This window comes from Pinus tabuliformis, chromosome X (assembly GCF_031772625.1).
Source record: "Pinus tabuliformis cultivar Carrire ecotype Pingquan chromosome X, CPIR1, whole genome shotgun sequence".
Taxonomy (NCBI): Eukaryota; Viridiplantae; Streptophyta; class Pinopsida; order Pinales; family Pinaceae; genus Pinus; species Pinus tabuliformis.
This window is the reverse complement of record NC_142308.1, coordinates 1,002,468,965-1,002,483,618: the sequence shown is the minus strand read 5'-3', so window position 1 is coordinate 1,002,483,618 and position 14,654 is coordinate 1,002,468,965. Positions and strand designations below refer to the sequence as shown.

At 36.9% G+C, this 14,654-nt stretch overlaps 1 protein-coding gene across 1 annotated transcript; it reads left to right on the top strand.

The window, feature by feature from the left end:
• The first annotated feature begins 8,929 nt into the window (after positions 1-8,929).
• On the top strand, positions 8,930-10,113 carry LOC149143124 (phospholipase A1-Igamma2, chloroplastic-like). Its single transcript, XM_089451689.1, has 2 exons — positions 8,930-9,667; positions 9,742-10,113. Exons 1-2 carry the CDS (start codon positions 8,930-8,932, stop codon positions 10,111-10,113), a joined length of 1,110 nt encoding a protein of 369 aa, XP_089307815.1.
• Positions 10,114-14,654: the final 4,541 nt, after the last annotated feature.

The following is a 14,654-nucleotide window of genomic DNA, read 5'->3' as shown; positions in this document are numbered from 1 at the left end:
ATCATCTTACTAAAATGGAAAAAATCTCTATGCCAAAGAGTTCAGGAGGTTGGGGTTTATTGGATTTGAGGGTTTTCGGAAAAGCACTACTGTGCAAGTCACTGTGGAGAGGCATTTTCGGGGAAGGGCCGTGGAGAATTACTATAAAAATTAAATATTTGAAAGGCAAAGTCATGGAATACTGGTTCAGATTAGGAAGGATTGGAGCCAAGTTCGGGTCAGCTATATGGCTCAATTTTTGTAAAATAGAGCAATTTTTTCTAAAGAATCTAAAATGGCACTTACAATCTGGCAGCAGAATCCTCATTGGGATAGATCCCATCATGTGTGGGAGAGAGAGCATCTCCATCCCCGAAAGGCTTCTAATATTCCTCCATAGCAAAGGCTTTTTTACGTGGGATAAGCTTATACCAGGATGGCATGGACCACTTCCTTTATGGAAAGAGGCCTATGATCTAGGTATGTCAGAACCTACGGCAAGGCAATGGAATGTTGTCAGGGATGTTTTGAGATGTTGTGGTTTTCATCGATCCAGACAACATGATTATCTAATCTGGAAGGCGCAAACAGAAAATACACAAGTCTGTGTAAAGGATATCTATTCAGAGCTGATTGGGTTTAAGACCATGCATTCAAATCCTAAATTTCCATCAGCTTTTTGGAAAACTGGATGCTCTCCCAAATTAATTTACTTCTTGTGGCTGGTGTTCCACAATAAAAATCTTTCCTGGGAGAATCTAAAGAAAAGGAAATGGCATGGACCGAGCAGATGTTTAATGTGCGAATCAGAAGAGGAATCCAATTTTCATATGTTCTTCCAATGCTAATGTATTCAGAAAATATGGCATGAATTGGCAGTATTATATGGCTTTCCTCTTGTTTTACATGCTTCAACACATGCAACTTTTGAATGGAGGAATGGGCAAAGAGATTCATGGAGACCTCTCATTATTATTGTCCTATGGTGTGCATGGAGATGGAGGAACAGGGAAATTTTCAAAGATGAAAAAGAGCCTCTCAAGGATATTTTACAACATATCATATCCATCTATGACTCTGTCCTGAAAAAGCAATCCAAAACAAAAGCTATCAACAGAAATGTGCATGAAGATTATCTCTCTAGGACCCCAAGGGCGATTTTTGATGGCGCTACTCAGCAAAACTCCTGTGGCTATGGGTTACACATTATAATGAATGAGAATCTTCAATATTTTATTTCATGGCATGCTGTAAAGGGCACCAACAGCATGGCTGATGCACGTGCCCTTACGGGTCTCCTGGCTTTCTGCATTTTTTTTTATATACAGTCCATTTCAATTTTTGGAGACTCCAAGATCATGGTCGATCATGTCAAAGGAAAGTGCAATATCGGGAATCCACACCTCACAAGCTGGATGGACAGGATTATGTTTTACTGGGGAATTATGAGAGATAGCTCCATTCAACATATTTCCAGGGCTCAGAACCAGCAAGTTGACTGCCTGTCAAAGGATGGTCTTCTTCTAGCAACAGGTACCTGGTCCATGAAGGTAACTTTTGGCAAGGAATCCTATGTCATACATGATTTCTCTATTCCTGGCTTCTAATCTCCTTTCAAGCATCTCGAGGTCTGCCATTTTGCCCCCTCTCATTTTTCATCTCGGTATATGTATGGTATATGAAGTGTCTTGAAAAATCTTTGTTTTCATCTGAGAATCTGCATGTGCTGTAAGATCATTTTGGAACCGTTTCTGATGTGTAGCTGCACAACCGCCTTCTCTTCATAGAGGGAATTTTGTATCTTCCTCTAGTTTTTGTTCCTTTTGTTTTTAGTCTCTCCAGCTTCAAATGCTTGACAATGTACTATCTGGATCCTTTATATAGTCTCAATATAATACAATTATGCTTTTTCTTCCTAAAAAAAAGATTATCATTAGACAAGTCTCCTATTGATAGTACGGGCAGTGGCCACGGTAACTGTAAAATAGATTTTACAAATTCAACTACCTTCTCCATTGAACAAAAAGATTACCGTTGAACAAAGTTGAAATAAAAAACGCGGAACAGAGTGATTTGAAAAAAAATAAAATAAGCTATTGTTCCGAGGAAGAACACCGGTGATCTCTAATGATATGGGAGAAGGATGTCGATTAACGTTCTTGGAACCCCTCACTACGTTGTTATATCATCATTTTGCCTGGAACCCCTTAGAATTGGGGGAAAGGGAGTGGGGAACCTGAAAGAGACGTGTGCACGTTTGAACGATTAAAAATTTAAAACCTGAAGGCAGAGGAATACCATGTAAACAATTCATAGTCAAAGTCAATCCTTTGGCTGTTGGAATCGTAATTTCAACTGCCGTAACAACTGAACAGTGCCGCAGCATTTAATTCAGAAAACCACCGGTATCTTCCCGCACCACCTTTCGCACAAAGCAGTATTTGTCAGGAGGGCTCCGATCACCCCGACTGACTTTGTCAGTAAAGCAATGAATGTAATTTAATGTAGTTCGTAGAATGTTTGGTAAAAGGTTTTAATTTTAATAGTTTTTTAAACCACGGAGGTATGGGCAAGTCAACGCTTTATTAAATTTTTTTTTTCATTTTGGTATATGTTTTTGTATTCATTCGCATATGTATTGAAATGTGTAATGGAATGAAAAAAAGGGTTCGCGGCAGCGAATGAAAAACAGGGGATTCACACTGCAATGAAAATGGCGAGGGTTGTTCAAAGCATAGGTAATGCAAAGTGAAATGCACAAGAGTGCTAATGTGAGGTGCGGTGCTGCAGTAAATGTAATGTTTTTTTTGTAATTTCAATATATGAAATGTAATATGCGCAGCAGCGCAAGAAGAAGAAGTTTTTGGAGATTGAAATAAAAAAAAAAAATATTAGTCGTGAATGAAATGAGTAGAAAAAGATTTTTACAGCAGTAAACCTATGTAAGAATTTCTCATTTTACAGCAGTGAATGTAAAAACTTTTAACATAGCAGTGAATGAGAATTTTACACAGCAGTGTAAAATTATTTGTAAAAGAGGCAGGGTAATTTTCTTTTTGGTGGAAGTTCTTGGTGAATCCCTCTGAGAGAGAGGAAGAAATTTGTATCAGGCAGATTATGAATTAATACAAGTTTATTTTGGTTGAGAAACTCTGCTTTGCTCAGAAATTTTATTTGCTTCCCTGTGTTAAAGATCATGTGGAGAAAAACAGAGCATTGTCTCTGTGTTCAGTTAATTTGTGTTTGAAATTACCAGAAATTTCCAACAGTGGTATCAGAGCAGATCCAGGCTCTTTGAAGGTGTCAAAGAAGCTGAAGGAAGGAGTTTTTTGCTGCAACAACTTCTCCAACAGAGTGAAGTCTTAGGCAAAAGAATCCAAGGTATTTCTCAAAGTTCTTTTTGTGTAGCTGTTGAAGACAGTCAGTGTTTTTTAAATACACATTCAAATATTTGAAGCATAGCTAAGAGTTCAAGGAATGGCCAGCACCATCACTAGTATGGGTATTTTTAATACTCAGCTCTGACAGTTTAATGGGAAAAACTATGACTATTGGGCAATAACCATGAGAGCCCTGTTTGCCTCACAAGATTTATGGGAACTTGTTGAATATGGATTTGAAGAACTAGCAGATGAAGATGATTTTAATAACTTCACACAGGCAGAGAAAGATCTGTTGAAGAGCAATAGGAAGAAGGATTCAAGCCCTCGTATTTTTATATCAAGCAGTGCATGAGAGTGTGTTTCCAAGGATAGCAGCAGCCAAGGCATCCATAGAAGCATGGAAAACTCTCAAGATAGCCTATCAAGGCATGGAGAAAGTGAAGACAGCAAAACTACAATTGCTGAGGAGAGATTTTGAGAATCTATGCATGAAGGAGTCAGACAATATTGACTCATTCTTCACACATGTGATCGGTCTGGTCACACAAATAAGATCTCATGGAGAAACTCTTGAAGAAAGGAGGATTGTGGAGAAAATATTGAGGGTCCTACCCTCAAAGTTTGATGTGATTGTCACCACCATAGAAGAGACAAAGGATCTCTCAAACTTTTCAGTTGATGAACTTCATGCATCACTGATAACACATGAGCAGAGGTTGAGTATAAATGTAAACTCATCTCTAGAGAAAGCCTTCAAGACCCAGATGTCCTTTGGAAGAGGAAGAGGTCAAGGCAGAGGAAACAAGAGAGGAAGAGGCAGAAGCCAAAACAGAGGTGGAAGAAAGGGTCTAGCAAATTCTCAAGGAAGAGGCAGCAATCCAAATCAGAATCAAGGCCAAGGCAGCAGCCAACAAAGTGGACAACATCATGCTCAAGGACAAAGGTATAAAAAATCCAATGTCCAATGTTATTACTGTAAAAAATATGGGCATTATGCAAATGAATGTAGGAAGAAGCAGCATAATATAAATAATAGATCTAATGCAAATATAACTAGAGAAAATATATGCCAAGATAATGTGATGATATCTTGTAATATGGCTGAAACAAACAGTGATGATATATGGTTTCTAGATTCTAGTTGCAGTAACCATATGATAGGAAACATAGCCTTGTTTTCTGCTTTAGATCAGAATGTGAAATCACAAGTCACACTTGGGATTGATAGTAAAATTTCTGTTATGGGAAAAGGAGAAGTAAAAATATTTACAAGGAAAGGTGAAAAGAAAACCATAGCAGATGTCTATTATGTTCCTGGAATGAAGTGTAACCTCTTAAGTATTGGACAACTTGTTCAAAAGGGGTACAATGTTTTCTTTGAGAATGATGTATGCACCATCATGGATAGAGCACCCAGCAAAAGATGTATTGCTGAAGTGAAGATGACGAGGAACAAGATGTTCCCTCTCAGAATAAGGGTAGATTTGAAAAACAAAGAAGTAATTGCAGCAGTTACCCAAGAGGCTTTCCAAAGCGTACCAAAGGATGAAAATTGGTTGTGGCACTTGAGATTTGGACATCTCAACTTTGGAGGTCTTAACTTGTTGAGTAGGAAAGGAATGGTAAGAGGATTACCATTGATAGAGAAATCGGACAGCCTTTGTAAAGGTTGTATATTGCAGAAACAACAAAGAGAAAGTTTTCCATCAGGGAAAAGCATAAGAGCAAAAGCACCCTTAGAGATTGTCCACTCAGATTTATGTGGACCGATGCAAACTCCATCATTAGCAGGCAGCCAATATTTTCTAACATTCATTTATTATTTTACTAGAAAGACTTGGGTTTATTTCCTGAAGAACAAAAGTGAAGTCTTTGAAAAAATTCAGAATTTCAAAGCACTTGTAGAAAACCAAAGCGGGCTGCATATCAAAGTTCTAAGAACTGATAAAGGAGGTGAGTATATCTCCAAGGAATTCCTATGGTTTTGTAGAGAAAATGGAATTCATAAGCAATTTACAGCTAGGTACACCCCGCAGCAAAATGGAGTTGCTGAAAGGAAGAACAGGACCATCATGGATATGGCGAGGAGCATGTTGAAGGCAAAGCATTTGCCAAATGATTATTGGGCTGAAGTTGTACACTGTGCAGTATATATTTTGAATAGGTGTCCTACAAAAGCAGTGATGAATAAAGTGTCGGAAGAAGCATGGAGTGGGAGAAAGCAAGGAGTCACCCACATGAAAGTTTTTGGATGTGTGGCCTATGCACACATTCCAGATCAGCTAAGGAAGAAGTTGGACAGCAAAGGGGAGAAATGTATTTTCATAGGATACAGTGAGGAATCCAAAGCTTACATGTTGTATATCCCATCTACCAATAAGTTTTTTGTGAATAGAGATGTTCAGTTCATTGAGGAAGAACTTGGGATGGAAGCATAGAGAAAACAGTAAATGTTAAAAATTGTTTGTCTCATGATAAAAATGATGAGGAGATGGCTGAAATACGTCCCCAAACAACAGTACCAACACAAGGACATCAAGAGACACCCTTGAGGAGAAATGAAAGTGCTTCTCCAAGCACACCACAAGCAGGAAATTCAAGTGCTTCTTCAAGCACTTGCACACCAAATGAGAGAGGTAAGAAGTTCAGAAATTTAAGTGACATTTATGATGAAGGAATGAATTCCTTGTTTGCTTTGTATTGTCATGTTGATGACCCTATTCATTTCGAAGATGCTATTAAAGATAGGCAATGGATAGAAGCTATGGATGAGGAGATCAATGCCATAGAGAGAAACAAGACATGGGATTTGGTTGAACTACCAAAAAGTAAAGAGGTCATTGGAGTTAAATGGGTCTACAAGACCAAGTGCAATGCTGAAGGAAAAATAGAAAGACACAAAGCAAGGCTAGTTGTCAAAGGATACAAACAGCAGTATGGGAGATATTATGAGGAAACTTTTGCACCGGTTGCAAGAATGGAAATAGTGAGAGCAGTGCTATCCATAACAGCACAAAACAAGTGGAAAGTTTACCAAATGGACATGAAGTCAGCATTCCTAAATGGAGTGTTAATGGAAGAGGTTTATATTGAGCAACCTCTTGGCTATGAGAAGAAAGACCAAGAGCACAAAGTGTGTAGATTCAAGAAAGCTCTTTATGGGCTGAAGCAAGCACCAAGAGCGTGGTATAGTAGGATAGATTCCTATCTACTGGAGAATGGATTTGAAAAATGTGAGGGAGAACCCACCGTCTACATCAAAGAAAAGGATTGTAAATTGCTAATTGTTGTGTTATATGTTGATGATGAAATTTTCACAGGTAATGATGACTACCTCATTGAAAATTTCAAAGCAGTCATGAAAGAGGAATTTGAAATGACTGACATGGGTTTGTTGAGATACCTCTTAGGAATAGAAGTAGATCAAAATGAAAATGGGATTTTTATCTCACAAGAAAAATATGTTAATGAAGTGTTGGAGAGATTCAATATGCAAGACAGCAAGGCAGCAATCACTCCCATAGTAATGGGATTAAAACTCAGCAAAGAAGACAGCAGCAAGGATTTTGATCCTAGCTTGTATAAGAGCATAGTTGGCAGCCTTATGTATTTAACTGCAACTAGGTCGGATATAATGTTTGCTATTAGTTTAATTTCTAGATTCATGGAGAGGCCAAAAGAAGCAAATTGGCAGACAATAAAAAGGATTCTGAGGTATGTCAAAGGTACTAAAAGGTTTGGCATTCCTTGTACTGTCTCAGAATGTTCAGATTTAGTTGGATACACTGATAGTGATTAGGCTCGAAGTGTAGATGATTAGAAAAGCACATCCGGTTATGTCTTTCATATCGATTTAGGAGCAATTTCATGGGCTTCTAAGAAACAGCCTATCGTGGCGTTGTCTATAGGAGAGGCAGAATATGTGGCAGCTACAGTAGCAGCATGTCAAGCAGTTTGGATGAGAAGGATGTCAAGGAGTTTGGGCCAAGACCAGGCAAAAGGAACGGTAATTTTTTGTGGCAATAGCTCAGCTGTTGAGCTATTGCATTATCCAAGAATTCGGTGTTTGATAAGAGAACGAAACACATTAACACAAGGTTTCATTACATGAGGGAATTGGTAAGCAATGGAGAAATTGTTTTACAACATTGCAGGTCTCAGGAACAGGTTGCAGACATTTTGACAAAGCCATTGGACCAGAAAAGCTTCGAATTTTTTAGGAAATGTCTGGGTATCACTGATAACCCAGCAGTTGAAATTAAAGGGGAGTGTTGAAATCATAATTTCAACTGTCGTAATAGCTGAACAGTGCTACGGCATTTAATTTAGAAAACCACCGGTATCTTCCCACACCACCTTTCGCACAAAGCGGTATTTTTCAAGAGGGATCCGATCACCCCGACCGAGCGACACGCGTCCAGTGTATGTCTCCAAAACCGCTCATCTCCCGGAACGTAAAGTTCATGTTAAAAGGGCTTCCGGGAAATTGTGTCAACCATTGGATTAAATCAACGGGCCTGTTGCACCATGACTTGACGTGAATTAAATTTTTGTTGACCGCCGACTTTGTCAGTAAAAAAATGAATGTAATTTAATGTAGTTCAAAGAATGTTTGGTAAAAGGTTTTAATTTTAATAGTTTTTTAAACCACGAAGGTATGGGCAAGTCAACGCTTTATTAATTATTTTTGGTTTTGGTATATGTTTTTGTATTCATTAAATGTGTAATGGAATGAAAAAAAGAGTTCGCGGGAGCGAATGAAAAACAGGGGATTCACACTGCATTGAAAAAGGTGAGGGTTGTTCAAAGCATAGGTAATGCAAAGTGAAATGCACAGGAGTTCTAATGTGAGGTGTGGTGCTGCAATAAATGTAATGTTTTTTTTGTAATTTCAATATATGAAATGTAATATGCGCAGCAGGGCAAGAAGAAGAAGTTTTTGGAGATTGATTGATATATATATATATATATATATATATATATATATATATATATATATATATATATATATATATATATGGCCATGAATGAAATGAGTAGAAAAAGATTTTTACAGCAGTAAACCTATGTAAGAATTTCTATTTTACAGCAGTGAATGTAAAAACTTTTAACATAGCAGTGAATGAGAATTTTACACAGCAGTGTAAAATTATTTTTAAAAGAGGAAGGGTAATTTTCTTTTTGGTGCAAGTTCTTGGTGAATCCCTCTGAAAGAGAGGAAGAAATTTGTATCAGGCAGATTATGAATTAATACAAGTTTATTTTGGTTGAGAAACTCTGCTTTGCTCAGAAATTTTATTTGCTTCCCTATGTTAAAGAAAATCAATCCGCTTGCTGCTGCTAATGAATTTCGTGTATGATATTGATATATATACGCATACCAAGCTCTGGTAAGCTACACATATTGGGATTGCCATTGCACATCAGAAAAACTAAGCTAACAACTTGCATAAAACCACAGAAGCAGAACTGTCTTTAAGATATCTGGCCTTTTTATACTTGAGGACATTGAGATTCAGAAATTCGTGTCTCGCTTCATAGATCACCTATATTTAGTACTACGAAGGATGGGGATGCTCCCTTCATTCCTTACAGCTTCAAGCAGCAAGGGCACTCTTCTCCATAAAAAGCTAATCCGGACCCAAAACCGAAAATCGATCGCGTGTTCTTCAAGACACCCACTAGTAAAAGAGATTGGCCGATACGAAAACATAGCGCTTGCAGATATGTGGCAAGATATTGAAGGAGCAGAGTCATGGAATGGGTTATTAGATCCCATTAATCCAGTATTCAAAGTTGAGATTCTCAGATATGGTGATTTTGCAGAGTTGTGCTACGATGCGTTTGATAGTGAACTTTTGATGAATGGTTATGGTGGGGCTAAGTATAGTCCTGATAAATTGTTCGATAGCAGTGAAATGGCCGGTGATTCCCAGTATTACCCCAAGGGCTATAAAGTGACCAAATATTTGTATGCGGACACAGATATCTTAGGGAGGAAAATAGAGCAATCTGTGTGGATTGGGTTTATTGCAGTTTGCATAGATACTCAAGAGATACGAAGACTAGGATGGCGGGATATTGTAGTAGCGTGGAGAGGAACCCAAATGGCTCAGGAATGGATAGAGGACGCAAGAGATATTTTAGTTCCTTCCAGATTATCAATTACTCCTCTCAAACACAAGCGCATCGGAGCCGGATTATCGTCTGCTGCTCCTTTCAACGACAACGGCGTCCGAGTGGAGGAGGGAGTTTTGAGCTGTTACACTTCTCATCGAGACAATTCAATATCTGCAAGAGATACTGTTATTTCAAAAATTTTAAGACTAGTAGATGAATACAAGGAAGAAAGTTTGAGCGTAACATTAACTGGACACAGCTTAAGAGCCCACGCGTTGGGAATAGAGCATTCGCCCTGCGAATGGCGGAGGTGGGAGTGAAGGTGTTGTGGTTGGTGAACAAGAACGATATTGTTCCCAAAGTTCCTGGACTTGTTTTCAACGAGAACTGCTGGACATGGTTGAGTCAAATGTTGGATTGGTTTCCCTGGATATATTTTCACGTGGGCGTGAAAATTGTTTTGAATAATAACGACTCTCCCATTCTGAAAGAGCTTCATAATCTTGATCCTGCTTACGCCCACAGTTTAAAGAATTATCTTCATCTAATTGACGGTTATGTCGGGAACGACAAACCTTTCAAATCTTCAGGGAATAGAGACCCTACTCCAGTCGCTGCGACTTACTCATAGAAGATCCTAGAATTTCTCTTTTGGTGGTAGCACCTGCACCAACACCAGCAGAAGAACAAGAACTAATAAGATGACTGATTGACTCCTCCGAAACCCCCGTGAACCAGCAAGATCACTGACTGAATTTTTTCCAAGACTTTATTATCACCGTGGGCTTTCTTCGAGCAAATCATGTGATGTGCTCTTTTTGAGCCAATCATGTGACCAGCACAAGTGGTTGTATTATAAGACTGCCTAGACCCCTCTATCAGAAGCTAACCCTTTTATCTTTTATCAATTAACGTGTAATAAAATGATTCTGACCTATTTCATTATGGAAGTGCCAAGGATAAATGTCGAGATGCCATGGGGATAAAACTAGTTATTTGACTCTATCGGAATCAAAGGCAAGGCAATTTTTTGGCGTTCCATTATCTTCCAGAGAAAGACTTCTTCCATGCATATTTGCAAGCTCCGCCCTACATGCCATGGCTGTCATTTCCATAAATTCTGGCAGAATTTTAGAAAAATAGACCAGAAAACCCATCACCAAAACTTCCAAAAAATCTTACTAAAAACAACTCAATTTTCATTCACACATAATATTCATCCTCATTATTAATTTATTTTAATTATAAAATAATCAAAATATTTTTATTTGTAGATTATTGCATTTATCATTCTCAATTTATAAGTGCATGTTAGTACATGATAGCCTTTATATAAATAATGCTTATAATATAATCCAAATAAATAGATTAGGGTTTTGGATATTATAAATTTATATTGTGTTTATATATACTAATAATTAGATTGATTTTTAAATAGTGTCTACATTAGATTAGAAATGTTAAATGTTAAAAATTACGTTTACATTTACATGTTTACACTTTTATGTGAGATCTACCCTATACGAGTTGTTTACATTTACCATTTAAGTTTGTTCCCTCTCCGCGCAATTAAAAAAATATGAAATATAAAAGTAATAATAATATTTATATTTATATTTAAGACATTTTGAATAGAGTGATAACCTTCATTCTTAAAATTTCACAATGAATGTAATATTACATGTTCAAACAATTTTTTTTAATACAATTTTTTTTATTATAATTTATTAAAATAGAAAAAATGATTAACTATATATATATATATATATATATATATATATATATATATATATATATATATATCTGTGTGTGGATGTCATATAAATAGGCATCAATTTGTAAGAAGTATTAAAGTAATACTTACTACATGGTACATAGAAAAATTAAAAGAAATCATAACTTTATTTTAAATTAGTATTATTATTATTAATTGTAAAAATAATTGATATATAAGTTAAATATTTATACATTTAAAAAAACATGGAACAAGATTATTGACTATAGAGATTTACCATACCATTGGGCGATATCATGGCTTATTAATACCACATCAATAGAGATTTACAATATCATTGTGCAATATCATGGGTTATCAATACCAAATCCCAAAAAAGTATGAGTAACTTCATATGACACAACTTTTTTTTAATTAATCAATTTAATTAAAAAGATAAAAAAGACGTAAATACTTTACAGATAAATATCAGCCTTTAATTTGTGTATAATAATTTGAATATTATATTCTAAAATATTTTGTGCATGTCAAATTTCTACTATCTATATGACAATTATTAATTATTGAATTAAAATTTCAATATTATAAAACATATAACATATTTTATTGAAACATAATATTCATATTCTAATTAAACGGATAAAATTTTGGTAGGGATTTTTGTAAATTTAAGTTGCAGTGGTCAAACTTCAAGATTTTAGATGTTTTAGAGGTTTTTTATGATGTTGAATTTATATCTACCATAAAAACATGATGCTATTGTGAGAAGATATTCGGTGAACTTCAATGGCGATTCTCAAAATCGACATAAAGATCTCGCTGACCGTTTTATTAGTCAAACTACTCACATGTCCCTTTTCGATTCTTGTGGATAGGGTTATAGCATGACTATCACTGCGAGCCAAAATTGTGTGTAGAATACGCCTATATAAATGTGGAGAACTTGAGCCTTCTATTAATGAAATGGCATAGAGGAATTAGATCGATTTTCTGGGTGCATTGAATTTGTCTCTAGCTTGCTCCTTCGGTCGGATGGGTGAATGAAATGATCAGCGAATTCTGACCCGAGAATGAGATTAGGTTTATAATAAAAAAAGTAGCGATGCATACTGAAAATCACTGAAAAAAGACGCAGTGCTACTAGTGCCTGCTTTATCACCATTTTGGAGGTAAGAGAGTTGGTAGGAAGTTGAGGAAAAATTAGAATTTGGATTGTCACCTTCTATCGATGAGGAGTTGAATACGAAGTTGATTAACAATTATTCTCAACCTATCAGATTAAGAGATAAACATAATGTTTTTTTTCCAAGCGATTGTTGGGTATTTTTGATGGGAAAATACCAAAAAAAAAAAAATTACACACCACAGAGACAATGCTCTGTTTCCTCTGTCCAGGATCCTTGCACAGGAAGCTTTTAAAACAAATTTACTGAGAACAGTCCATTACACAGCCATAAAACATTTCTATTGATTTAGAACAAAATACTGATACAATTTCATCCTCTTCGCAGAGAGGGATTCACAAAACAAAAACTCTGTTACGCTCACAGGTTTTCCACTGCTGTGGATATTACAAAAGGCAATTTCTTGATGTTTCTGTGTTTTGCAATGGCAAACAAAACATTATATCCCTGTTCTATTTAAATTCTCGCACTGCTGTGTGTTCTATACAAATCGCATGCTTCCACCATGCGCAGACACAATAATATGTTATACATAAAACATATGAATATATATGAAAAACAATAAAACATATGCACGTAACTAAATTTATGGCTTCTACCTAAATCTACGAACAACCATTAAAATCCATAAATTCTTCCATCCCGCAGTCAAACCAAAAACCATTACCACACGCAAAAATTTGATTTGACGCAGGCAGTATGCATCGACTTGATCAGACGATTTTCGCACACCAACCTCGGGCAAACCAATCGACCTTTAACATCCGCGGAGCAGGCGGTTTGGCTGTTGTACAGTGGATGTGTGGCGCGTCCTGATTGTGTCAGAGCCTCCTTCATGGGTACAACCATTTGCGAATGGCGGTGCGGGGAAGTCCGGGAGGTTTTCCAAAACCGCCCTGTGGTTGAAATTAATAATTTAACACTCCCCTTTAATTTCAACTGCTGGGTTATCAGTCATACCCAAACACTTCCTCAAAAATTCAAAGCTTTTCTGGTCGAGTGGCTTGGTCAAAATGTCTGCAACCTGTTCCTGAGTCCTGCAATGTTCTAAGATAATTTCTCCATTGTTCACCAATTCTCTCATGTAGTGAAACCTTGTATCAATGTGTTTCATTCTCTTATGAAACACCGAATTCTTGGATAATGCAATAGCTGAGCTATTGTCACAAAAAATCACAGTTGCTTTTGCCTGCTCTTGGCCTAAGCTCCTCAACATCCTTCTCATCCAAATGGCTTGACATGCTGCTGCTGTCGCTGCCACATATTCAGCCTCTGCTATAGACAATGCTACAATGGACTGCTTCTTAGAAGCCCATGAAATGGCTCCTGAACCCATATGAAAAACATAACTGGAAGTGCTTTTCCGATCATCTACACTTCCAGCCCAATCACTATCAGTGTATCCAATTAAATCTGAATGTTCTGAGGCATGATATAAAATTCCAAACATTTTGGTACCTTTGACATACCTCAAAATTCTCTTTGCTGCCTGCCAATGTGCCTCCTTTGGCCTCTCCATAAATCTGGAAATTAAGCTAACAGCATACATAATATCAGGTCTAGTTGCTGTTAAATGCATAAGGCTCCCCACAATACTTTTGTACAAACTAGGATTAAAATCCTTGCTGCTGTCCTCTCTGCTGAGTTTTAATCCCATTACTGTGGGAGTGATTGCTGCCTTGCACTCTTGCATGTTAAATCTGCCCAATACTTGATTTACATATCTTGCTTGTGAGATAAAAATTCCTTTTTCATTTTGATCTACTTCTATGCCTAAGAAGTATCTCAACAAACCCATGTCAGTCATTTCAAATTCATCCTTCATGAATGATTTAAAATTCTCAATGAGCTGATCATCATTACCTGTGAAAATAAACTCATCAACATATAAGACAACAATTAAAATTTTACCATCCTTTTCCTTGATGTAGACGGTGGGTTCTCCTTCACACTTGTCAAATTCATTATCCAATAGATATGAATCTATCCTGTTGTACCATGCTCTTGGCGCTTGCTTCAGCCCATAAAGAGCTTTCTTCAATTTGCACACTTTGTGCTCTTCACCTTTCTTCTCATAGCCTAGAGGCTGTTCAACATAAACCTCTTCCTTTAACACTCCATTTAGGAATGCTGACTTCACGTCCATTTGGTAGACTTTCCATTTGTTTTGTGTTGCTATGGACAACACTGCTATCACGGTTTCCATTCTTGCAACCGGTGCGAAAGTCTCCTCATAGTCTCTTCCATACTGCT